This window comes from Mauremys reevesii, linkage group 6 (genome assembly GCF_016161935.1).
Source record: "Mauremys reevesii isolate NIE-2019 linkage group 6, ASM1616193v1, whole genome shotgun sequence".
Taxonomy (NCBI): Eukaryota; Metazoa; Chordata; order Testudines; family Geoemydidae; genus Mauremys; species Mauremys reevesii.
The window spans coordinates 67,794,722-67,822,232 of NC_052628.1; the positions used below are offsets into that span (position 1 = coordinate 67,794,722).

Consider the following 27,511-nt stretch of genomic DNA (forward strand, 5'->3'; position numbering starts at 1 on the left):
GTCCCCTTAACTGAGATATTTTTAAACTGTACATGTGGTCCACAACCACAGACTTTGCAGAGCTCTCAAGTGCTTACAGGCACTCAGACTCGGGACGAACTGGAGAGGCAGGACTACTATAGCCCATTAAATATGGAAGTTGTGACGTTGCACTCTATATGATTTTATGCAAATATGCTAATAAGTGTGAATATAATGTAACTGGAATATGCTTTGTGCTAAATATCTCTTGTAAGGTATCATTACAAAGCTGATAATCTACTGAGTGTGGTCATCCTATTTGTATAAATGTATCCCTCTTGTACTTGAAACTAGAAATATGAAATATAACTGAGGTCCTATTGTAGTTATGCAAATCAGTGTTATAGAGGGCGAACAATTTATGAGTTTTACCCTGTATAAGCTTTATACAGGGTTAAACGGATTTATTTGGGGTTTGGCCCCCACTGGGAGCTGGGCATCTGAGTGCTGGAGACAGAAACACTTCTCAGGCTGTTTTCAGTTAAGCCTGCAGCTTTTGGGGGATGTAGTTCAGACCTGGGTGTGTTTGTAGCAGGCTAGCATGTCTGGCACAACCAGGCCGGGTTCTGAAGTCCCAAGCTGCCAGGGAAAACAGGCTTAGGGGTAGTCTCGGCACATCAGGTGGCAGTCCCAAAGGGGGTTTCTGTGATCCAACCCATCACAGAAGTGTCACTCTGATTGTAGAGCCAGTGAGAGTTCACAGGTCTATATAACTATTAATTCCATTCATGTAATCTGACAAGGCAGACAAGTTTATTAAGGAGTTCCTACTGAGAATCACTGTCAAAAGAAGCACTCTTTCAACACGTGTTTTAATGACATGTACCAACTATGTATCAGATAGGCAGGTTTCTTATTCTCTGCGTTTGTCTACCTTACAGGATGACTAGTTTTCTGCGTTTTCAGTTTTTCCTCATTTTCACTAATAAATTACCATTTCTTTTTATTAAAGGAGTTCAGTTTTTACTGATTTGCACCTATTTATCAATCCACTCAGTATGTTTTCGGGTACTTATTTTTGTTAACCCCTAAAACTTTACACGATTTGTGTGTCCTGCAAACTCTGAGATTGAAGCCGTTCCACAATGTAAAACACAGAACATACACATAGTGGAGGTTGAAAAAAAAAAAAATCAAACAATGTTAATATTGCACTATGATTGGCTCACAAAGAAATGCTGCCTGCCTATTTCTGTGCATCCATTTAGTATGGCACTCAATTTCAACAGTCAATCCTTCACAGATAAAGATATATATTGTCCTCTAGTCACCTGGTTACTTCCTTTAGTGCCCATTTCCTTAAAGGTTTGGATGGGCAGGCCTGGCTTCTTCTGGATTCCCACACAGTCAGTCCTGCCCTTTCCGTGGCTGGCTCCAGACTACCCCCAAAATGGCTTCTCCCCCATCCAGGGCATCTCACTCCCTACTGGTCAGGCTAGCTCTTCTTCCCAGGCTTTCCCTTGCCACTCATTTCACTATGCCCCTTCCTCCGAGCAGGCACACCTGCAATCCTTCCCCAACCAACAGGGGCCCCTGTTGTTCTACATAGTCTCTCTCCTCTCCTGCTCCAGGTTGCCTAGCAGATTCTGCGTCTGCGCTTGGTTCCCCTTTCCTACCAGGGACAGTGTGCTGCTCCCTGAACTACCAGCCCACAGAGCCCCAGGAACCTAGACAAACTCCTTGGGGGTTACAGATAGGTCACGTAAAAAGGTAAACATGGGGAGAAAAGGCAAATCTATGCCGAATACCAACAAGGAAATCAGTGCTTAGAGATATCCAAGAAAAGTAAAGACGGGAATAAAGAGAATGCATTGAGCTGCAAGTACTGCAGCACTGATGTCAGTGCTCAAACTGACAGAATAAAGGAGAATGTTGAAAGCAAGTGACCCAAGAAGCTTAAAGAAAAAAGTAAGCTTCAGGATAAACGTCAATATCAGGAGCTTTCACCATGGCTTTAATGAAAGAGAGGACACAGCACGATTGTGTCAATGAATTTGTGCGCACAAATTCATTGACACAATCGTGCTGTGTCCTCTCTTTCATTAAAGCCATGGTGAAAGCTCCTGATATTGACTGTTTATCCTGAAGCTTACTTTTTTCTTTAAGCTTCTTGGGTCACTTCACCACCACCAGCCAAACCACCACTGTTAATTCCAGAGGGGCCTATTGGTGACTGTGTGACACAACACTGTCCAGCAGCAAAAAACCCCTAATGCAGACAACCTCACTCATAAGATGCTTTAGTATCTAAACTGATAGAATGAATTGATGGAAATGTGGTGTCTAGTCTGATTTTTGACACGTCTCCTGAAGCTTTGATCATCCAATTGTGGGCCTTTTGTTTTCATTTTTTTATTTCAAAGCTAAACAACGCACATTGTTTTGTGCTGATGTGACATTCATCCCCTCTGCTGACAGCCGTTTTATCAACGAAGCAATAACTGACATGCTTGAGATGTATCAACTAATTTGGGAAAATGTGGCCACAATTAACACAGATTCTGCTTCTTACATGGCTAAATTTGCACGAGGGATTAAATGCAATCAGAAACCAGAGCTGCTACATATTACCTGTCCTGCTCATCTGATTAACGTTGCACTGTCAGCACCTACTGCCACAGAAGAAATGAAAGACATCTTGCATCATTGGATACGGGGCCGTTTTCATGCAAACAAGTTGAAGGCTTTGTTTTACAGTGCCAGCTGCTGATTAAACTACTCCTGTTGTGCCACATCAGTGGCTTGTATTTCAGTGCCTGTCATGTAAATAACATGTGGAGTGTCCTAATGAGTCTCCTAGATCATTCTGCGTTTGTTGGTTCTAAAGCAGAAACTCTGCAGAGACTGGCAAATAACCAAAATGACTGCTAGATTCTGCCCACCAAGGTAATGTTGATTGTTGAAAAATTAGAATCACTGTGTGACACACCAAAAACACTGGACCTTTCTCCGACTACTGCCAACACGTTTGCCAACAACAGGCATTTTTCGGATCCTGACAACCAAAATCTCAGCTCAACTGAGCACAAAAGCTGAAGGAGAAACATATGGTGAGAAAAGCCAGCTGTTTCTGGAAGTTCTTCCCACCCTGTAATACAAGAACCAAAAAATCATTCAAAACCTTCAACACAACACTCAGCAAGAAATGGGGGACTGTGGCCTGCAATCTGAACCCTCAAGCATTTGGTACTGCAGATTCTTTTTGGAATGACATCCAAGTGTTGTACCCATTCCTGAAGATGAATTTTCATAGAATTGTAGGACTGAAAGGGACCTCGAGAGGTCATCTAATCCAGTCTCCTGCATTCAAGGCAGGACTGAGTATTATCTAAACCAGAGGTTCTTGCAACAAATGACACTGACACTTTTTCCTAAAATTATTTATTTTTCCTAAAGCTAATAAAGTAATATGTACATATATATATCTCCAAATCATTGTAATTTATTTATGTAAGGTTTTGGGTTTTTTTTGCAAACTCAATAATAAAATTCATGCACAGTTATCTCTATTCTTTACTAGACCTAACAGAATAGAAACACAAATAAGGTGCTTTGCATGTTCTTGTCTTTTTTATTATTGTTTCTTTTGCTTTTCTGGTAAAAGTCTATAACAATTCTGAAGTAAATTTAAAAATGCTTTGACATATAGAAGTCTAAATAATAACGAAAAACTTATCTGGGCTTGGGTCTGGGGAGGGGATGGGAGCGGAGTGGAGGGCAGGGGAGGGGATGCATAGCTGCAGCTGGTCTGGGCATGTGGGGACGCTCCAGGGTTCAGCCAGCCTGGGACTCCTCCGGGCAAGGTGGGGGAGGGGGGGGGCGGCGGGACCAGTCTCAGGGCTTCGGCCACCCTGGGGCTCCTCCGCCGCGGCTTGTGGCTCCAGGTGCAGGGGGTCTTGGGGCTCCAGGTGCCAGGGGAGGGGGGAGGGAGCGGAAGCGTGGGCAGAAGGGGTAGAGTCGGGGGCTAGCCTCCCCAAAGGGGGGGGGTCCACCTGCTGCCCATGCACCCGCCGCTCACCTCCTCACCCCCCCCCCCGCCTGCCTCGTCACTCCCACGCTCACAGCCAGACCACCCTACCTGTCTCGTCACTCCTCCACTCGTAGCTAGACCCTTCTGGCCAACTCGTCACCCTCCTGCTGGCTCGCTGCTCACCTCCTTACTCCTCCCCCAGCCCCCCCCCCCCGCCACTCACCTCCTGCCTCCTCACCGCCCCCTATTCATGGCTTCCTCCCCCCACCCCCACTGCTCGCCTCACCATTCTCCTCCTCCTCACGCACATCCTTGCTCACCTCCTCACTCCCAAGCTCGCAGACAGCCCCCCCACCCGCCTCCTCACCCTGCTGCTGGCTCGCCGCTCGCCTCCTCACTCCCCCACCAGCCCCCCCCCACCCGCAGCTCATCTCGCTGCTTGCCTCCTCACCCACCACGCCCGATGCTTGCCTCGCTGCTCGCCTTCTCACCCCCTCCTCACTACCTCACCTTTCTCCTTAAGCGCTGTGTGTCCCACCTGTGTCTCCAGAAAGGCGGCGCATGCAGGAGCAACAGAGACAAAGGGGAGGGGCTGATGCTTCCCCCCCACAAATTGCCCAGGAAACTGCCGTCGCCACAGAGAAACCCGCTGGCGGCTGCATTCGGTCACAGTGGCCGCATTTGAGAAACTATGATCTAGACCACCCCTGACAGGTGTCTGTCTAACCTGTTCTTAAAAATCTTCAATGAGGGAGATTTTACAACTTCTCTGGGCAATTTATTCCAGTGCTTAACCACCCTGACAGGAAGTTTGTCCTCAAGTCCAACCTAAACCACCCTTGCTGCAATTTAAACCCATTGCTTCTTGTCTTATCTTCAGAGGTTAAGGAGAACAATTTTCTCCCGCCTCCATGTAACAACCTTTTATGTACTTGAAAACTGTTATGTTCCCCCTCACTCTTCTCTTCTCCAGACTAAACAAACCCAATTTTTTCAATCTTCCCTCAGAGGTCATGTTTTCTAGACCTTTAATCATTTTTGTTGCACTACTCTGGACTTTCTCCTATTTGTCCACATCTTTCCTGAAGTGTTGTGTCCAGAACTGGACACAATACTCCAGCTGAGGCCTAATCAGCATGTAGAGTGGAAGAATTACTTCTCGTTACTCCTGCTAATACATCCCAGAAGGATGTTCACTTTCTTTGCCACAGCATTACACTATTGACTCATATTTAGCTTGTGGTCTGCTATGACCCCCCAGATCTCTTTCTGCAGTACTCCTTTCTAGGCAGTTATTTTCCATTTTGTATGTGTACAACTGATTGTTCCTTCCTAAGTAGAGTACTTTGCATTTGTCCTTATTGAATTTCATCCTATTTACTTCAGACTTTTTCTCCAGTTTGTCCAGATCATTTTGAATTTTAACCCTATCCTCCCAAGTGCTTGCAACCCCTCCCAGCTTGGTATTGTGCTCAAACTTTATAAGTGTACTCTCTATGCCATTATCTAAATCACTGATGAAGATATTGCACAGAACTGGACTCAGAACTGATCCCTGCAGGACCCCACTCAATATGCCCTTCCAGCTTGACTGTGAACTACTGATAACTACTCTATAAATACAGTGTAATAGTATCACTGCATTCATCCAGTAAAGAATTCACAGAGTAAAGAAGATAAAGTAATGTAAATACATTTCTAAATTACCTCTCCAAGTTGTAACTAGATTCAGGCTGGCATGATCAAAATATGTACGTATTTCCTTTGGATTCAGTCTTCATTGTTTTTCCTTTCTTTTTTATAATCCTACTGAATATTTAAACACTTGTAAAAATTAAACATTAAAAATATAAAACTGTTGAACGTTTCATGACAGGATTAGACAGATTCATTTCTTCTTGTCCCACCACCTGCATAATTGCCATAACTTCACTTTTAATACATAAGCATATCTGTTGGTGTTTACTACATGAAACAAAGATATTTAAGGACTGTATAACTTAACTGAAGACTATAGTAAAGCATTTTGGTACATATTATAGTAGGTGTGAAACTCATTAGGAGTCTAAACAGAACACTAATAAAACTACATGGCCATCAAGTTTCAAAAGGAAACATCAATTACTCCACCACCTGTGAAAACTGAACAGGGTTCTCACTTTCCTCATTGACAGTCACAAGTGCCACATATGTTGACCTTATAAAAGAAACAACAAACTACAGGTGTCCTCACCAATGAGCGGACTCTGTGATGCAGAAGAGATGTTTAATTCACTACAGTTTCACATCTGTAATGTTTTTAAAGCCTCTCAAAAACATAAGCAAAACAAACTGTTACTGCTGTATATTATTCAACTAAGAGATACTTATTAATAAATATAATTCAGTTAACAGGGTAGAAATAAGTAAAAAAAAGTAGAGTCTTTATATCAGTGGTCCCCAACATAGTGCCCACGGGCACCATGGCGCCCGCCGGGGCATCTATGTGGCCCGTGTACTGGCCGGCAGACAAGGAGCTGCCCAAATGCCGCCGAAAAGCGGCGTCACCAAGAGGCGTTGCCGCCGAAATGATGCTGATTTTCGGCAGCGACGCCTCTTGATGTTGCCGCTTCTCGGAAGCATTTCGGCGGATGCTTGTCCACCGGCCACAGTCCTTCATGGCTCGTAGTCCGGCACCCGCCACCCGGAAAAGGTTGGGGACCACTGCTTTATATGAACAACCCTGAAAGCCTGAATCTAGCTCCCAATGAGGCGAATCACAAAAGCTCCCACTGACTTTAACAAAGGCAGGACTGGGTCCTAAAAATGTCCTGCATAACAACATTCACAAAGTAACATTATTATTGCTAAACTCCCCAAAGTGTCCTAAGTACTTGTCCTCCATTGAAAGTGAACACAACAGAAGTAAAAAGAACATGCTGGCCAAGTTAAAATTGCAGCATTTGGTTTATACTTTTTTTATTTTGTAAACATTGCTGTACTGAGGTAAAATGGGTCTAAGTGGCTAAAGAACGCAACTTATATAGGTGAGCACCTAAAATTCTTCACCTCATTTTTTTATTTCTTCCTAGTATCAGTCATCAATAATCAAATGGCACATAGTTAGCAATTATGCCTTTATCAATCATTTTAAAATGTCATCTTAACTATTCAGAGACTGGCAATTAACTGTTCTCTCAGGAGGTGCCCTTTATCTCCATATGTACCTCTACTTCCCTGCTAATATTTAGAGAGATTTTTGGTTTAATCGACAAGATAGAGTTTCCACAGCTGAGACTCCATATAACTTCATTAGAAATGCAAATAGCTCATCTCCCCATGTGATACACTAAATAAAGATGCATACAATGAAAAACTGCCTGCCTGTACTGCAAGAATAAACATTCTCTCTCCCACAAGGTCTCTGAAGTTTCAGAGGGAGTTCTAAAACCAAGCAGCAACCTTGCAAATGCTCCTCTGGAGGCATTTAGTAAGCAAGCAAAAAAAACTAAATAAACTTAAGGGATGCCAGTGGAATGGCTACTGCAGGGGTCAGCAACCTTTCAAAAGTGGTGTGCCGAGTCTTCATTTATTCACTCTAATTTAAGGTTTTGCATGCCAGTAATACATTTTAACGTTTTTAGAAGGTCTCTCTCTTTAAGTCTATAATATATAACTAAACTATTGTTGTATGTAAAGCAAATAAAAATTGTAAAATGTTTAAGAAGCATCATTTAAAATTAAATTAAAATGCAGAGGCCCCCCAGACCTGTGGCCAGGACCCTGGCAGTGTGAGTGCCACTGAAAATCAGCTTGTGTGCTGCCTTCAGCACGCGTGCCATAAGTTGCCTACCCCTGGGCTATTGTGTGCGTATTTTCAATTGTTATAAATTATACTGAACAACAGCTGAAAAATGGGAGGGGAGATCTTTGTTACATTTAAAATAAATTAAAATTTCTCAAAAATGGATGCTCAAAAGAGGAAAAGTCTAACAGTTCTGAAACTGCACTTTGTGACCACCAGTGGCCCAGAGAGAGCTGGCTGGGGGTGATAGGGTGTTGTCTTTGCTTCTTTGTTTTTAGCTGCTTCTAACAGATGTCCACAATCTTTATTACAAAGCTGAACTGCAGGCCTGTAAAAGGAGCAATGAACAAGGAGGGTCCTGCCTCCACTAGAGCTATAGGAGAAAAGGCAAGGAAACAGGAACCAGAGTCACCAGTGGGCAAAGGAAACAAAGAAAAGTCCAGGGAAGTAGGGCAAGAGAGAATGGGAAGCCAGGCAGCATATCCAGGAGGGCAGAGGAAAAGAGGACCATGGCTGAACTATATGGATGAGAAAGCAGCAGCAGCAAAAGGGAAAGTATAGATAGGAGGATAAAATTAAATTATGAGCAAAAGCAGACAGTGCAATTAACATTGCAAAAAGGACAAATCACTTATTACATCAAAAGGAGATAAAATACCAAACACTTTCCTAATATTATTTTTCATGTAAACAATTGCTACAGAGTGCCACATGGATGTTGTGTTATTGTGAGTGCAAAGGAAATGTCTCAGAGACAACCTCTCTGCAGATGGCCCACACTATGAAAATTCCTGAGAACCACTAGGCAAACCCACTCCTGCATACACAATTTGCCATAAAGTAGATTAGTGGAAAAAATTAGACAGTATGCAATGCCAAGTGAGAGATGCATTCCATTTCCAAGATCAGTGTCCAAGGAAATCAATGTAGTATCTGTGCCATGTCCCCAGGACTGAAACCTAATTGATAGGGGTCAAGAAAATCAGGTGACTCCAGATGATGCCAAAGATCCCTTGATCATCTTCCTAAAAAATATGAAGTTTAAAAGAAGATGGATATCTATGTTATTGCTTTTGGATCCAGACCATACCACTGCTCACTTGAAAGTACATTCCCCATCCCAAAGTAGGTTATTAACCACCAATAATGGTCCTGATACCTCCTCTTTGGCTTTCAACTACTCTCTTTTGTGCTATATTTGTTTCCTGATGTATTCCAGTGCCCCTCCTACTCCAGTTCTTGGGATTTTAGACACTCAACCCTCATCACTGCCATGAAATTGATTTTTTGTGGGTACAAGAGTCCACCCATGCACACACAGTTGCAAGAAAAGGGTCTCAAGAAAGGCACAGCCAAAACTATATGCACTGGAAGAGCAAAGGAATTTTTAAGTTACAACAATTTTGTAAGTTTACTGTACACCACTTGTTTAACATGTTAGAATAAAGAATCAGAGGGGTAGCTGTGTTAGTCTGTATCCACAAAAATGAGGAGTCCGGTGGCCACCTAAATAAATCTGTTAGTCTTTAAGGTGCCACCGGACTCCTTAGAGGAAAGGAAACATCTGACTGATGTGGTTTAATTTTTGTGGGTCATGTGGAAGTTACCTTGTCTGATCTAATAGAAATATTAATAAAAATCAAATCTGGTAAATATTTAAAAAATATTGGCCCCAGGCAATTAGCAACTATATGGTGTGTGTACAAAACTCACCTTGATTCCTAAATATCCATTTGTTAGCACTGATGTACTAAACTTTCAGCTAATCCTTGCTACTCTAATGGAAAGGATGGTTATCCACATAGGAAGCAAGACACTGTGAACCAATTTCACTATCCCAACACAAAAAATTGGAACAGAACACCAAATCAGACACAACATTTCAGAAGAGAATGCCTGCTATTCCTTCATAGCTGATATTCTCATGCTGTAGATCTGAGGCAAATGATTTATCCAAATGTTGTGCTATGAAGTTTGAATACTAGTGGAGCATCATCATGTACCCTGTTACTTAGGAACAACCTTGCACTGGCAGAATGATTGAGTGGATGGGACTAGAGATGTACAAGTCTTGTACATCTCTAACTTCTAGGAGTTTATATAAATTCGCCTTCCTGGCTGCTGCCCACAGTAGCAGGAAAGTGCAAGCATCCTGCCCTCTGAGCAGATTCTTGCCCCCGCAGAAACTAAAGGGGCTCTGATCTACTTCTGTGCTAAAAAGGGCTCGATCTCTTCTTACCACCATCTCAGGCAGTTATTGCAAGAGAAAAGCATCACTTAAGCCAAGGACTCTTGTAATTACTAAACATGATGCCCAGAACCACCCAAACGAAAGACTAACAAACTACTAGCCCCCAAGAAGGTGCCGCAAACTGAGCTGAGAAAGGATGGTCCAGTCCAGCCTACCCCTGTTGCACAGGGAAAGACAGCCCCCATGCACAATGCTGCTGATTGCAAACTACTGCAAACTCTCCCCGATAAACTTTCTTGAGAACTTACGATGTCACTTTTTTTGAGGGGGAAAAGGGCGAAGAGGGGAATCCCCGCGCCCAGCTGCACAAACCCTTTCCTGCCCTTACGGCTGTTACCTGCTGATGTAGCCGTCCCCATCGCCATCGCAGGTCTGGAAGAGGCGCCTCATCCTCTCCTCCTCGCCGGTGCTGGATGTGTCGCTGCTGCTGCTCTCAGTGCTGCTCACGCTCACCTCCACCACCACGGCCGCAGCTGCCGCCATCATGCGGCTCTGCTCAGGAGGAGGAGCAGGCAGCGCAACCCGCGGCGCTCGGGACCCTCAGTCGGCAAGAGCCCTCCCCGCCGTGCATGCACCGCGCGGCTCGCGAGCGGCGGCGGCGAGCCCGGGCGCTCAGCCTCCTCGCGCACGGGCGCGGCGCGCGCGTCCCCTCCAGAGCCCCGGATTCCCGTTCCAGCCTGGAAGGCGCCAGGGGAGCGCGCGCCGGGCCGGCTCGCACTTTCCAGGCGCTGCAGCTGGGCTCAGGCGCGTTCGCGAGGGGGAGGAATGCGTAGGAGCCGCCACCGCTGCTGCCCCGGGGGGCTTTGTCGGGAGCGCCGCCGCAGGACCCGGCTCTGGTTCACTGGGGGGAGGCGAAGCGACTGCCGTATCCCTGAGCCCGGCGCTCTGCCCACGCATGCCCTGCATGCCGGCCGGCCGCTGTGCCCCGGCAGCTGTGCGTGCGCCAGCCTGCCAGGGAGCTTGGGGCCCCGAACCCGTCTCTTTCCCTCGCGCCACAGGGACTAAGCCGGCCCGCTTCCCCTGCCAAGCCTTGGGGCGGTATAGCCCTGGCTGCTGCACACTCAGGCCGGCGCTTGCACTGTGGGTGTCTGTGTTTCAGGGGACTGGGCGGGGGTTCCAGAAGTTCTGAACAGAGGCACAAGAGGTCTCTGGATAAATTGACCTGTTCACTCCCTGCGAAGCAGCTGGCACTGGCTGCTGTTGGAAGACAGGAGGCTGTGCTAGATCAGTGGTTTTCAAACTTTTTATTCTGGTGACCCAGTTGAAGAAAAATTTTTATCTCGGTGACCCAAGGGAGCTGGGGATGAGGTGTTTGGAGTGTAGGAGGAGGTCAGGGCTCAGGCAGAGGATTGGGGTGATGGGGTTCAGGGTGTAGGAGGGGGCTCAGGGGTGGGGCCAGGGATGAGGGATTTGGGGTGCAGGAAGGGGCTCTGGGTTTGGGGGGGCTAGGGCAGGGGATTGGGGCATGGGCTTACCTCAGGCAGCTCCCGGTCAGTGGCACAGCTGGGGTGCTAAGGCAGGCTTCCTTCCTGTCTTGGTACCAAAGACCGTGCTGTGCCCCGGAGGTGGCCAGCAGCAGGTCTGAGTCCTAGGCTCAGGCACACAAGTAGCTCCACCTGGCTCTCACCTGGTTGGTTCCTGGCCAATGGGAGCATGGAGCCAGTGCTCGCGGCAGGGGCAACACGTGGAGCCCCATGGTCCCCCTGCCTGGCTGCTTCTGGGGCGCAGAGCAGAGCAGTGTCAGAAAAGGTAGGGACTAGCCTGCCTTAGCCGGGCAGCACTGCCAATGGACTTTTAACGGCCCGGTCAGCAGTGCTGATCAGAGCCTCCACAACCTAGTGCCTTACATTCCACGACTCACTATTGCGTCACAACCTGCAGTCTGAAAACCACTGGCCTAGATGGACCTTTGGGCTGAACTCCCCTCCCCCCATGGCCATTCTTATCTGGATCACTCCATAGGCCTGATGTTCAGAGGTGCTGAGCCTTAGTGCAACCAATAGAAATTGGTAGGGCCCCCTGAAAATTTTATTTTATACTTTTTGCAGGTTTTGGGGGATTACCAGTGCTCCGCTCTGCTTGAAGAACTGCCCCTCCTCCTGTCTTCCTCTTATCCCCCAAATTATTTCTCCCTCTGCCAATTCCCCCACAGCTGAGCTTCTTGCTTCTTTTATGGCCTGCGTTGTGCAGGAGGTCAGACTAGATGATCATAATGGTCCCTTCTGACCTTAAAGTCTATGAGTCTATGACCCAATTCATCACTGCATCCAAGTTGAACTTGGCATAGAACCTATAAGGGGTCAAGGTGGCTTTTTGCCTTCTCTGTGCCAACTTATCAGATTACCAGCTGGTAGTTTCTTTGGCTCCTAGCACAGGTGAAAGTAGCCTCAGAGGCTGCCTTAACTTGCACCAGCTGCCTACGTTGGCAAGGGGACATTGCAGAAGCTAACAAGAGTCAGAGTGTAAGGATGCTTATGTTCTTATAGTTAAGGCACATACAGCTTGTATTAACAATTACATTGTTTAATGTAAACATTGCATAACAGAGCAACAAGATCCTGCTGCAAGCAGCCACCTGCCACCATGTATTCTGCCTTTGTTGTCCGGATTCCTGTCCTTTTTCACATTTTTATCAACATTTTCTGTGGAAAGAAATAAAAAAATACAAGTGCCTCCGTAGCATTATATGAAAGGTCCCCTGTTGGGTATGTCTTAAGACCTCATTTTTCTTTCAGCCACATCAATTTTACACCTATTTAACACTATTGATTTTAGTGGAGTTACTCCTGATGTACACTGGTGCAAAGGAGAACAGAACTGTCCCATTGTTTTCTAGCAATATCATAAGAAATTTTTCTTGTAAGTATATTTTGTTACTGCAACTTGGACTTGTATGCAAGAAGGAATGTTTATTTCCTGCATTTCTTTACTGTGTATATACATAAAAATATTTTGCATTTTTTCGTGTTGTTGATCAAAGTCTGTTCTCTGAACCTAATTCTCTATTATAAAAATGCCATTTTGGTTGAAAAAAATTTAAATTAATCTTTGTAGACAAATGAGTGCTTTTGCCAACTGTGGATGTCATGTGACTCTCCTAGATGGCTTCCTTTCTGCAGTTTACTGAGAGCTGCAATATTTAAACATGGTTCTGTAGTCAAGCAACTATCTACAGCTCAAGTATAGAGCTCGTCAAAAATGTTCTGAAAAAACAATGTTGTTTTGGAAAGCGCTGAATCAATGGAACTGAAATGTTCCATGAGAACATGTCAATTCTGTCAAAATTTTCAATGGAAACCAGGCAGGTTGCCAGCCTGCCTCCCTGCACAGTTCCTGTTAGCCAGGCAGCCTGCTTGCCAGGCTCCCCAAGCTGCCCAGCTCTCTGGCTGTGCACCTGCTGGTCTGCTGGGCTCCCCAGCTACATGGCAGCCTGTGACTTCCAAGGTTGCCCAATAACCCAAGGAAGCAGGTACCCTGGGAACTGAGCAGCCCATGGAGGTGACTGCCTGGAGAGTCCTTTATGCAGCACATCTATAAATTAGCCTTTTGTAGAGTCCTCAACACTAGTATCTGTGCAGTTTTCAAATTATTTGGCATATCTAACTTGAAAATGCCAAAAAATAGCCTCCCATATGTAATATCCTTTACTTTTTTCTGCTTCTCAAAGTAGGTTTCAGATTAAATTATTTAACATGTAGGATTTATGCAGATCTGAAACATATTTTAAACTCATGCATACTCAAACTTCTTATCAAAATCCACTTGTAGATGAGTTTTATATCATAATTGAATTCAACAGTTTTCCTGTGCTGTGTATGCCCTGTAGGTAGGTACAAATTATTACTTCTCTGATATAATTTAAAGCAAATGTAAAGGTTTCCAGTGAATATGTACCTTGATCTTGCAGCTACTACATGCAGGGTAAGGGGATAGCTGCCTAAATAATCAAAATCCATCAGTTTTAATCTGAATGGCCCAAACAACAAGGGTAAGTAGGGCATTCAACAACTTATTGACTTTAAATTTGTATTTATTTTCTTTTTTTCTATCCAAAGTCACAGGTCACCTGAGTAGAGTTACTTAAATAAAGTTTTGCCAGATCAGGCCTTTTGAGTACTTCCAGCGGTTAAATCAAAACATGACAGTCAGGAGATGAGCAATGATTCTAAACACAGAGTATACACTTTTGTTTTTTGCATAATCTATATTATAAGGCTTGTCTACATAGGAAATTTCCCAGCATAGCTATTTGGCTATAGCTATTCCAGTACAAATTAGCTATTCTGTAGTAACTCCCCTGTGTGGACTCTCTAATTCAAAATAAAAATGATTTTATTCCAGAATAATTACTCCACTTCCAAAGTCCATTAATTTTTCTGGAATAAAGTTACTTTTGTTTGGGAATAAGTGTGTCCACATGGAGAGTTATTGTAGATATACCAGTCAATTTCCTCCTTATTATTGGCAAATGTCCAAACTGGATCATGTTATACATGTAAGAGGTCTAATGAGATTTCTGATGAATCTGCTTATGGCTGACAAGCCCAATTTGAGAGTTACACAGCTTGTTACAAATTTCACAGATCCATGTGTTGTTTGAGTTAGAATCCAAGATTACAACACACTGCTTTCTCACTTTGTTTCCATCCTCTGGATCAAAGCTGCTTCATGTTGAGCTGCACCCAGTGCCAGATATTCCCTCCAAACTGGACGGGATTTTGTATGCTCCTCCCTACATTGATGTTGAATGACTTCATATCATTTTTGCACACATACTGCCATAAAGGGGGACTCTGCTTCCTAGAGCCATCCCAAACCTCTCTGTACAAAATATTCTTGGGGATATGGTCTCTACCCTGACATGACCAAGCCATCGCAAACTCTTCTCTTGATAGGTTTCTAAGTGTGTCAGTTCTGTGCACTCCAGCATCTCTGCATTTAGTATTTTATCTTCCCATTTTATTTTCAGAATCTTATACAGGCATCTCATGTTCAGTCTCCTGATGTGCCTAGCATATATAGTCCACCATGTTTCTGAACCATAAAGCAGGGATGATGGCACACAAGTCTCATAGATTTGCATCTTCATCTTAGTCAATAGTTTGCTGCTATTCCATGCACGTCTCTGTAATAGCCTGAAATTCTTAGCTGCTTTTCTGATTCTATTAGTTTAGTCTGAAGGTTAAGATTCCTGCTGATCGTTGAACCCAAGAAGTAGCAAGCCATAGACAAGTGCTATATACTGAAAAGCTAAACCCAAAACATAGTACAGACACAAGCAATTGTTAGAAATACATAGAGAAGAGTGATATAATATAGGGGATGTGGAACTGTAAACAAAAAGTCAGTCGTAGGAGAGAGACTATCCAAACACTAAACACATTCTAATAAACACAACCACTGATGGCATCTCACTGGATTTGAAACTTGCTCTGTTGGCATTACAACTGGAAGACTGAAGAATCACCTCACAAATATGGAAAAATTTCTGTGTCAAAATTTGCATCATTTGACAGTAGGAATCATTTAGAATGTTTACAGTACAAGAATGAATTGAGGAAGTATCACAATGCAAAACAAATTATTAAATCAGGGAAAAGTTTTGGGACCCCCGACAGATTTTATGTTGTAAAATCTATGTAACAATATCACCTTGTAATTCTGCTAGCTATTGAACATGTGTTCATGTTTCCCTGTTTTGCCACCACCAAAAAAATATAACAATAGCAAAAAGTGGAAGATACTAAGTACTAACTAGTACTTGAGACTACATTGAGTATTTACCATAAAATGGCAAGTTTGGAGCAGGTTCATCACAGCACAAGGCAGCAACCACCTTAGTGTATTGGAATTATGTTAGAAATATCAGGAACATGGTCTCACCTGATTTTGTTAGTGGTCCAGTGGAATGTATAAAGGAGTTTATTACAAGCACTTATTTTGACTGAAGAAGCAAATTGTCTAACAAAGACTTTCTCATTTCAAAATGATAGGCTTCAGAGTAGCAGCCGTGTTAGTCTGTATCCGCAAAAAAAAACAGGAGTACTTGTGGCACCTTAAAGACTAACAAATTTATTTTAGCATGAGCTTTCGTGAGCTGCAGCTCACTTCTTCGGATGCATAGAATGGAACACACAGACAGGGGATATTTATACATACAGAGAACATGAAAAGGTGGAAGTATGCATACCAACAGGCAGAGTCTAATCAATTGAGATGAGCTATCGTTAGCAGGAGGAAAAAAACTTTTTAAGTGATAATTAAGATGGCCCATAGAAGGTGTGAGGAGAACTTAACATAGGGAAATAGATTCAATTGGTGTAATGACCCAACCAATTGGACCAGTCCTGGAAGATGGCTGGACCTGTCTTGACTAGCTGCTAGGAGAGAGACACCTGTAAGGGAAGGATGGCTTACTGACCCCTCTGAATTTGGCACCAATTTGGGGGAAAGGAGCCAGATGAAGGAGCAGTGAACTGAGGCCTTACAGCTGACCCAAGTTACAAGTCAAGGTCCATAGAGGAGAGCTGAGGGACTCCTGCCTTAAGGAGACTGAATGAGAAACTCCCTGAACTGTGATGTTAGCAAACTAGATGCCAGCTCTTGCCCAAACTGAAGGCATTTGCTAAGAATTGGCAAACTCATAGCTGGAGACCAGACCAGTTCACCTGTATGTTTAGTTTTGCTCAAAATAGGCATTAGTCTTATAAGAATGTATTTAGTGTTTAGATCAGTGGTCCCCAAACTTTTCAGGATAGTGCCTCCCCTTACTACTGTCTCCCCCACTCCTCCCGTGAGCCAAGGCCAGGAGCGGGGTTGCATCTCCTGAGTTGGGGGGCATGGGCAGGGGTAACGTGGCCAAGGCTGGGGTCAGGGCCGGGAGCAGAGCCCATGCCACAGGCTGAGGTTGGAGCGGGGCTGGGTGGTGCTACCTGTATTCCTGTGGATTTGGAAGCTGAATGAAGGAAATAAAATGAAGTTACAGGAAAATTTTCCATCTCTTTGCTGTTTAAACTGTGACAGAGCCAGAGACTCTAAACTGAGGGAAAGATCCCCAGAGGTTACCCTGGGTCTGGTCTGAAAGACACTTTGAATTGACAGATCATTACAACTCTTTCACTCTTAGGATTTAGATAACTCATATGTGTTTATATGTTTGCTTGCTTTAGCCTGTAAATAACTCTCTTCTTTCTTTTTCCTAGTTAATAAACCTTTATATAGGGTATTACAGGCATTGTCTTTGGTGTAAGATCTAGGGTACCAATTGATCTGGGGTAAGCGATTGGTCTCCTTGGACTGGAAGTAACCTGAACATTGTGTGATTTTGATGTATGTGACCATTTATCACTAAGTCTAGTTCCAGGAAAAGTACTGGGAAGACCAGCAGGACTGTTTGAAATCCAGGTCAGCTACTGTTGGAGAGGTTGGGACTGGCTGAGGAGGCTTCTCAGTAGCTACCTGGAAAGAAGCTGCATGGAGCCACAAATCCATAGTGGGAATAATGGTGTTCAGACCTGGAGAAGGTGCTGACAAGCAAGGAAAGATCAGAGCAGCACAAGGAAGCAGTATGCGATTGAAGGAACAATCCTTACCTGTCTGGAACAGGATCCGTGGTCTGGAACCCAGAGGAGACTGCAGGCCCGGGTTCCCCTAACTCTTCTCCAGACCAACAGGAGAAGGGCAGAGTTCCAGACTGAAAGAGGTCAAAAATGACATGCCCCAGATAGAAGCTGAGGGTCTGGCACAGGCTACTAAACTTTAGGTTTTTCCTGTCTTTTAGACTGGACTCTGAATTACCTTAAAGTGGGTGAAACACAAGGCAAAGGGGATCAAGAGTGGACTTGGACAGTGTGATGGGTTGGTCACAGAGAAGCCCTTGTGACTGTCACCTTATGTGCTGAAATTACCTCTGAGCCCATTTTCTCTGCCAGCCTGGAACCATAGGCGGCAGGTTTGTATAATTTTTGGAGGGGCCCAAAATGGTGGTGCCCCCCCGCTCCCGCCCTGTAAGCCAATATAAAATGAAGCTACAACGCGTCAGTGCCACAAGATTACAAGGGTCAATTAAAAGTGGAAAGTCAGAAGCAGCACTTGCCTACTTCAATATACAGTATTATATTTTGTTGCACCTGTTGTGATGAAGTGGGAATGTTCTTAATATTTTCTCTGAATACTGTGTGGGTGCCTCAGTTTCCCCTGCAAGATGCCAACTGAAGGTGTTGGGGACAAAGAGATCAGGTGGCCTCCCTGTCCAGAAGAGAGACAGAGGCCAGAGGGAGTGTCAGTTTGGAGCTGGCTGGGGAAATGGGGAGAGACCCAGAACTTGGTTCTGGGCTCCCCACCCACCAAGATGGACCTGACAGAGGGGTTCTGTTTTCTGTACCAACAAGCTCTGTTTAAACTGTGTTCCCGTCATCTAATAAACCTTCTGTTTTACTGTCTGGCTGAGAGTCACATCTGACTGCGGAGTTGGGGTGCAGGGACCTCTGGTTGCCCCAGGACCCGCCTGGGCGGACTCGCTGCGGAAAGTGCATGATGTGGAAGGGCATGCTGAATGCTCCGAGGTCAGACCCAGGAAGGTGTAAGCTTCTTGCCCTGGAGACAGTATGCTCCAAGAGAGGAGGCTCCCCCAGAGTCCTGACTGGCTTTGTATGGAGTTGTTCCAAAGCATCACAGCATCCCCTTCCACACCGTGCACTTCCCAGAAGTCCGCACAGGCACTGACACTCCCTCCTCCGGCCTTTGTCTCTTTTCCAGGCATTAGGAGGCCACCCGATCTCTCTGTTCTCCAACACCTTCAGTTGGCACCTTGCAGGGGAAACTGATTTGGGAGAAATGAAGTAAAAGCTGCCCAAACCGAGCTTGAGCACTCCTGAATTTTGAGGTGTTCAAATCTGGAAGGCAGGTGCTGGGGGTGGGAGAGGGCTGTGGGCTCCATGGGGGAGCATGGCAGCAACTGTCTGGAGCTGCACGGAACCAGACACGCTGGTCTGAGTGGCACAGTAAGCGGTTTGGGGGTTGGAGAAGAGGTAGCGGGTTCTGGGGGGCAGTCAAGGGACAAGGAGCAGGGGGGGTTGAATGGGGCAGAGGTTCGGAGGGGCCAGTCAGGGGACAGGCAGCAATTGGATAGGCATGGGAGTCCAGGAGGTTTATCAGGGGACAGGTAGGAGGGTCCTGGGGGGAAGTTGGGTGGGGTCTCAGGAGGGGGCAGTTGGGGACAAGGAGAAGGGAGGCTTAGACAGGGGCTGAGGTCCCAAGGGGCAGTTGGGGCAGGGGTCTTGGGAGGGGGTAATCGGGGACAAGGACCAGTGGTGCTTAGATAGGGGTGGGGTCCTGGGGGCAGTTGGGGCAGGGGTCTGGGGAGGGGGCAATCAGCGGCATGGGGCTGGGATTCAAAGGGTTCTGGGCTGCTGGCAGCCGCGGGGAGCCCAGAGCCCTTTAAATCCCAGCTGCGGCCAGGAGTCAGAGGGCTCTGGGCTGCCGGCAGCCGCGGGGAGCCCAGAGCCCTCTGACTCCTGGCCGCGGCTGGGATTTAAAGGGTTCTGGGCTCCCCGCCGCAGTGGACAGCCCAGAGCCCTCTGATTCCCGGCCACGGCTGGGATTTAAAAGGCTCTGGGGTCCCCGCCGCAGCGGGCAGCCCAGAGCCCTCTGACTCCCGGCCGCGGCTGGGATTTAAAAGTCTCTGGGCTCGCGGTGGCTGCCGGCAGCCCAGAGCAGGGGAGAAACCTAGCTCCAAATATTGCTGGAGCAGAGCCCCTGACTGTGAATATTCCTGGGGCTAAAGCCCCAGGAGCCCATATAAGTTGGCGCCCATGCCTGGGACTCCTGAACCATGTCTTGTTGAGCCAGACACGCTAGCCTGCTGTAATGCAGGCCCAGAGTCCAGGCCATGCCCCCAAAGCTGCAGACTTTAACCAAAAACAGTTCAGCAAGTTACCTCTCCAGCACCCAGACACCTAGTTCCCAATGGGATCCAAACCCCAAATAAATCCGTTTTACTCTATATATAGCTTATATAGGGTAAATTCATAAATTGTCCGCCCTCTATAACACTGCTAGAGAGATATGCACAATTGTTTGCTCCCCTACATATTAATCATTTACTCTGGGTCTATTAATAAACAAAAGTTATTTTATTAAGTATAAAAAGTGGGATTTAAGTGGTTTCAAGTAATAACAGACAGAACAAAGTAAGTCACCAAGCAAAATAAAGCAAAAACACGCAAGTCTAAGCCTAATACATTAAGAAACTGATTACAGGTAATATCTCACCCTCAGAGATATTCCAATAAGCTTCTTTTACAGACTAGACTCCTTCCTAGTCTGGGCCCAATCCTTTCCCCGGTACAGTCCTTCTTAGTTCCAGCAGACATCTCAGGTGGTAAGCAGGGGCTTTCTCATGACTGGCTGCCCCTTGGTCCTGCTCCACCAGCTTTTATAGCTTTGGCACAAGGTGGGAATCTGTTTTATCTCTGGGCCCCACCCCTCCTTCTAAATGGAAAAGTACCAGGTTTAAGATGGATTCCAGTACCAGGTGATATGGTCACATGTCCTGTGAGACCCCAGACTCCATTCTTCTTGGCCTGGCCCACGTACACAGGAAGGTTTGCAAGTAAACAGAGCCATTTACAGGTCATTGATTCTGAAGCACCCTTAATGGCTTCCACTTAATATGTTTTATTCTCCTAACTCCAAATATAGGAATAATACATGCAAATAAATAGGATGAACACACTGAGTAGATTATAAGATTTGTAATGACACCTTACAAATGACTTTTTGCATAAAGCATATTCCAGTTACATCATATCCACATTTATAAGCATATTTTCATAAAGCATATGGAGTGCAACATCACAAACAGCCAGTTGGCAGAACTACACTGGAAAAAAACACAGCAATACTACACCTAGCTGTGAGGGGGGTGCCTAAGCTGGTGAGTTACTTTGCCACAGGCACCTAACTCCCATGGTGCCTTCAATATCTTTAAAAATTTGGCCCTTAATCTCTCTGGATAAAATGTTCAAAGTAACGTGAGTGACTTAGGGAGCCTGAGGGCTTGTCTGCATGATTAGGGGTATATGTCTATAGCACACTAGCCTGCCACTCACTAACTGGCCTTGTGGATTCTGCTACCACGCACTAGAAGTTCTGTAGTGTGCTTTGACAAATTACTATTTGATGTACTGGTCCTTGCCAGTTAGTGCGTGGTAGGCAAGTGCACTGTACATTTACCTCATTTGACTCACACTGACAAGTCCTTAGTACCATGTTCAGAAGTGACTTAGATACAGATTTTTAAAGGTATTTAGGTGCCTAGTCCCACTGATATCTAATATTTTTTAAAAATTGTACTTAGTGCTTGGCTTTAGTATATTGTGGTAATGAGTTCTACAGAGTAATATATGCTTTGCATACAAATTATTTCCCTTTATCACTTTTAAATTTGTTGCTTTTCAATTTTATTGAATGTTCCCTTCTGACTAGATACCTACACAATCCTCATCCTCATAATATTGGAATGCCCAGCATTTTTGTTATAAGAACTGGTATGAAGAAGCAAAGCTCTCCTTACTTCCTAACATTGTTTTATGTTGATGTTCCAACAATTGCATATTCACATTTCTACCTTTTCTGAAACACACTACCTTATTTGTCAGTTTTTGCATTTATACATCACCCTCCCCCTTTTGGACCTGTTTACTTCTCTTGAATAGTACCCTATTCCACAAATTGTCCCGTTGTAAGAAACAATGCCACACTTCCAACCCCGCCTCCCTTTTAAAATAAAATATGCTTGGAAAAGTAAAACTAATGCTATTGCAAATGTAAGTTGTATCATGTCAGAGCTCATTCCCAATTTTTTAAAGCCTTTTAGGATGGTTTTATTTTTAAGGTTTTATGGTTAAAGTTACAGGAATTGTCCATCCAGAGACAGAGCAGTTCCACAATGTTAGTCTCTTTAGAAATATAATGATAGGAAGATTTGATGATCAGACTATTGACCTATATCATCAACTAATTACAAGAGAAAAATAACATCTATTTTCTGAGGTGCTTGATTATAAACCTGACATGATGACACAGGGCCATTATCCACTTTTATTTCAGGCATCAAAGCAAACCTGTAACTGAATTGTTATTAGTAGTTTGTTTATTAATGATTCTCTTAAAGTGGGTTATATACTTTGACATTCTCAGGAAAATATGGATAATGTGAAATTATCATGGGAGATGTTTAACAGCGGCTGAAAAATGGGCTTCTGTTGCGGTAGTGCACAAAATGTTATAGACCAGTGCTTCTCACCTTGTTGCTGTTGTTGGAGTCCACTTTGGGATGTATTGGTGGTTGCCCTCTGCCCCCGATGATTCCTCACACCATGTCTTGACACAGTATGCATAGATTTTCCTTTGTTCTGTCCATTTACTTATCTTTGCTGCCTATTCTCTGCTTTCTTTCTCTTTTACATGTTCTCTATTGACTTCCCCTCTATTCCTGCTTCAGATAGCACCAAGTCTTCTTTCCATTTATCCACTCACAGGGAACAAGCAGGAAGGGAAAAGGAGTGGCTTTCATTGATCCACTTACCACTTTACCTGCAGACTGTCTATTAACTTTAACAGCTCATGTCTAAGCACCTCACAAACATTAATTAATTTTACAGATTGGCAATTAAAACAAGGAAGTAGTAATTTCAAAAGTCCCTTTTTCAAAAGAGACTTAGACACTCATTGGCTTTGGAATAATGAGAAAATTTATGAGACAGAATTAGAAATGTATGAGGGATATAAATCATCATGCTTCAGAGCATAAGAGGAACACTAATTTCTGGGGTTAGGAAAATATGTTGCCTATGAGTTGTCCAGAATGTTCTATTTCTTATACCTTCCTGTTAAGCATCTGGTTTTGGCCACCGTTGGAGACAGAATGCCAGACAGGATGGATTATTGGTCTAATGCTGTATAGCACTTCCTACATTCATATAAATATCCCCTAGACATCCTCTGGCAAACACCTGTGAGGAGATGAGCTTCTTCTAGCTGATGAGAGGCCTAATCTATATATTTGAGAAAGAACAACCACCCCTCAGAAACAAGTGGATGGCATATATATAGTATGTCTATATATAATTTATATTTTGATTAGAATTTTTCTCAACTCCTCCCTCCTTTCCTTTTTTTAATGGTCTCTCTTTGTCATGGTGCTCACTGGTTAATTTTTCACTTGTGTTCTTAATGATTGTTTCACCCTGTTCTTTTTATGTATGTACTCCTCCTAATGGAAAGCACAATCAATAACCTTGAGTTTGAGACACACATTTTTAAACTCATAACGTTTCAGTGGGTTTATTATTAGTCAAAATAAATGTGTCCATCTCTAGTTTTCAACAAATTAGAATGACAGGGTGGCTGAGTCAGCCATAATTGTTAGCCTAACCCTATAAAAATCTATATCCTCTCACCTGACAGAGGATAAGATGCCATTCCTCCTGCTAGTGAGCACTTACTGACTTTAGTGGGACTACTTGTATAAGTTCTCACAAACATGAGAAAGGGTTGCAAACCCTAGCCCTAAGTTTCCTGCTCTTAGCACTGGAGTTGAATTGTTACTTTGCCATCTCAAAGAATTTCATTGTACATTTGAACCAACTAGTTAACTGCACTCCACCTGGAAAAGCAACCAGTTTCATATGCATGCATGACATGCATCCGACAAAGTGGGTATTCACCCACGAAAGCTCATGCTCCAATACGTCTGTTAGTCTATAAGGTGCCACAGGACTCTTTGCTGCTTGTACAGTTTCATATGAAAACCATAATTCAGGCTTTATTGCAGTTTGCAGCACAGAATTATACTGTATTTAGTGGCTTTTTGTGTTAGAGCCTTGCAACCTCACCGAACCTGACAGGACCCGACTACAAGCATTGGATTCAGGTTGGGTGGGAAAACAATCCCATCTGCTCAGGTCAGCTCTCCTTCTTCGGCCAATGGGGTTGGTGCAGTAGCAGATACATGCCCCACTGCGTCCTGCCAGCCACTGCCACCTTGCTGTACTGTGTGCTGATGAGTTGAAGCACCCCACTTTGCAGTTCACACAGCGCAGCAGGTGGCCACCACTGCAGCAAACGTAGGGGTAGGAGGTACAGATGGCACTGTTGGCTCAGTTTCAGCTTGGAAGAGCCAGGTTGGGTGGGCTTGTGTCCAAATTAGACCTAAGAAGACCTCTTTTGAGTAATCTTAAAGCTGTTTCCTCTACTTCAGATCAATGTCTTATTTGGGAATGATTTATTAGCTGCAAGATGTTTATTTTCAAGCATATCTATAAAAAGTCTAAAAATCTATGGTGTGACTTCTGTTCAGTGCCCTAACACTGTCCCTTCTTTATAATGTGATATTTAAATACTGTCCTTCAAGTAAGTCAAACTTCTCACTCTTTCTTTGATATTTTATAAGTTCCTGTCTTAAACTCCCAGAAGGATTAATCCCTGGTATAAATGTATCGATGAGGATAAACTAGGGATGGATTTGGACCACAAACCTTAAAATGCATTTCTACTCTGGCAAAGGATTATGTACAAATGATACTTTCTTACTCAACAGATCTGCCCCCTTTGTATATTATGAGTCATATTTGCTAACTTTAGTGATTGAAAGTAACTTTTTAAACTTTCACATCTAATATCACTGGAGAGTCAACACAACAATGGAAAAAGAAGGCTGTGTATCATCAATAGATGTAACATAGGATCCAGTTGCAATGTAGGGCCAAATTATGCTCTTAATTAACAAGTTATAACTCACTGAAGAGAACTAGCTAAATACAATGGTTTGCAAAGGTATAACTAGCAAAGAGTCCTGTGGCACCTTATAGACTAACAGACGTTTTGGAGCATGAGCTTTCGTGGGTGAATACCCACTTCATCGGATGCATGTAGTGGAAATTTCCAGGGGCAGGTATATATATGCAAGCAAGAAGCAGGCTAGAGATAACGAGGTTAGTTCAATCAGGGAGGATGAGGCCCTCTTCTAGCCGCTGAGGTGTGAAAACCAAGGGAGGAGAAACTGGTTTTGTAATTGGCAAGCCATTCACAGTCTTTGTTTAATCCTGAGCTGATGGTGTCAAATTTGCAGATGAACTGAAGCTCAGCAGTTTCTCTTTGAAGTCTGATCCTGAAGTTTTTTTGCTGCGGGATGGCCACTTTAAGATCTGCTATTGTGTGGCCAGAGAGGTTCAAGTGTTCTCCTACAGGTTTTTGTATATTGCCATTCCTAATATCTGATGTGTGTCCATTTATCCTTTTCCGTAGAGACTGTCCAGTTTGGCCGATGTACATAGCAGAGGGGCATTGCTGGCATACGATGGCGTATATTACATTGGTGGACGTGCAGGTGAACGAACTGGTGATGGTGTGGCTGATCTGGTTAGGTCCCGTGATGGTGTCTCTGGTGTAGATATGTGGGCAGAGTTGGCATCGAGGTTTGTTGCATGGATTGGTTCCTGACTTAGAGTTACTATGGTGCAGTGTGCAGTTACTGGTGAGAATATGCTTCAGGTTGGCAGGTTGTCTGTGGGCGAGGACTGGCCTGCCACCCAAAGCCTGTGAAAGTGTGGGATCGTTGTCCAGGATGAGTTGTAGATCCCTGATGATGCGTTGGAGAGGTTTTAGCTGGGGACTGTATGTGATGGCCAGTGGAATCCTGTTGGTTTCTTTCTTGGGTTTGTCTTGCAGTAGGAGGCTTCTGGGTACACTTCTGGCTCTGTTGATCTGTTTCCTTATTTTCTTGTGCGGGTACTGTAGTTTTGAGAATGCTTGGTGGAGATTTTGTAGGTGTTGGTCTCTATCTGAGGGGTTAGAGCAGATGCGGTTGTACCTCAGTGCTTGGCTGTAGACAATGGATCGTGTGGTGTGCCCGGGATGGAAGCTGGAGGCATGAAGGTAGGCATGAAGAGGTCCACTTCCTAGACTCCACGGTGCAAATAAGTGATGGTCACATTAACACCACCCTATACCGAAAACCTACTTACCGCTATGCCTACCTAGAGTTGATGGACAGACAAATGTCAATGCTGCTTTTAGTTACTTACCATGAGGTGTGTGATACTTTAAATGTATACATTAGAGTGGTTCTAACAACATAATGGTAAACAAGAATTTCCTGTAAATTTACAGACATGATCTACTACTCACAACTATATTTTCAAAATATTCCTTGTGGTATTTTTTTCTCTAAAAACTAAGAAAAGCCTTAGGATTCAGATATTAAAACTGTTAGAAGTCCATACAACTGGTGATTCAATATTCTATAGTCACTGATGAGTCTTTATAGATACAGTTAATAGGTTATCTGCTGGAAGAAACATGATAGGCCATATTCAGCCATGGTGTAAACAGATGCAACTCCACTGAAATTAATGACCCTGATCTTTCATAACAAAATGCAGAGTAGCCCCAGGATGGGAGAATTGGAAAAACTACCTTTGCTTCCCTCTCCAGTTAAATCAAGTCTATCTTCTGTCACAACTGAAGGTCTGTCTCAAAAACACTGCATTTATGCACCAGGACTAAATGTGCCCATTTTAATCCAGCAATTGCTTTAATCCAGCAAATCTCACTAGTTTTGCTGGAAGGGGGACTTCAAGGCCTGGCTCACTGTGATTTGGATTCAGAATCTTGCTATGTAAAAATACATTTGTTGTACTACCACCACCTTGTGGCTAATTATGTTTAACACAGTAACAGCTGTGGTTAGATGTTGATAGATGTTTGGTTACGTGTGTGTGTTCCCTTGGTGTGCCGCCCCAGCCCTGTGCAGACAGCTGGCATTGCAGACCTCAAACGAAGCACCCAATGACCACAAGATCTGTTAAGGGATGAAGGTACCCAGCCAGGGTTATTGTCAATGAAGCATGGTACTAGTATCCCGCAGACTCTATTGGACCACTAATACATGTATGCCCATAACAATGGATCAGCTCAGTGAATGGCAGGGCTTTCCATTTCTTCCTAGTCCAGACAAAGATACCCCGAGATACATCTTTATACCCTGATAAAAACAAGTTAGTGCTACCCCTCTGACATAGTTAGTTACTGCCCCCTGACGTGGCTAGTTATCACCCATCACCTTGTACATGCTGGTTTGATCAAAACACCTCTATTATGTACTGTCATCCTGACCTTATCTTTTAGGAGTGGTGTGTGTGTTCCTGTTATCCTTTGGGAATGTTTTTGTACCATCCTTGGATGTTCTGGTACCACTTGCTATTGGGATGTGTTTGCCTGAGTACTCTGTGACTAGCACTTCTTAGGAATGTGTATTTCTGCAATATCAACCCTGTTCTTGCCAGACTCTGTGAGCAGGTCCTGTCTCATACCAGGCCTCTCATACAAGGGCTTATGTCTCAGGGTCTTTTCCTACTACATTCCCCCACTTTTTGTGTTTTTCTGGGGAGGATGTTTACCCATTGTCCCGGAAAGCATTATG

General features: G+C 44.3%; 1 protein-coding gene across 4 annotated transcripts in view; it reads right to left on the reverse strand.

Moving 5' to 3' along the window:
• The window catches only part of MCC (MCC regulator of WNT signaling pathway), a 311,234-nt gene extending 299,646 nt beyond the window's left edge, over nt 1-11,588 (reverse strand). For 2 of the 4 annotated variants that reach the window (XM_039544360.1, XM_039544359.1), the window contains exon 1: nt 10,364-10,579. In XM_039544360.1, the coding sequence (XP_039400294.1) occupies nt 10,364-10,512 (149 nt within the window). In that variant the 5' untranslated portion in view covers nt 10,513-10,579. Of the gene's footprint in view, nt 1-10,363; nt 10,580-11,501 lie in introns of those variants that run through there. The other 2 variants (XM_039544357.1, XM_039544358.1) reach the window with 2 other exon arrangements.
• Between the last annotated feature and the right edge of the window lie 15,923 nt (nt 11,589-27,511).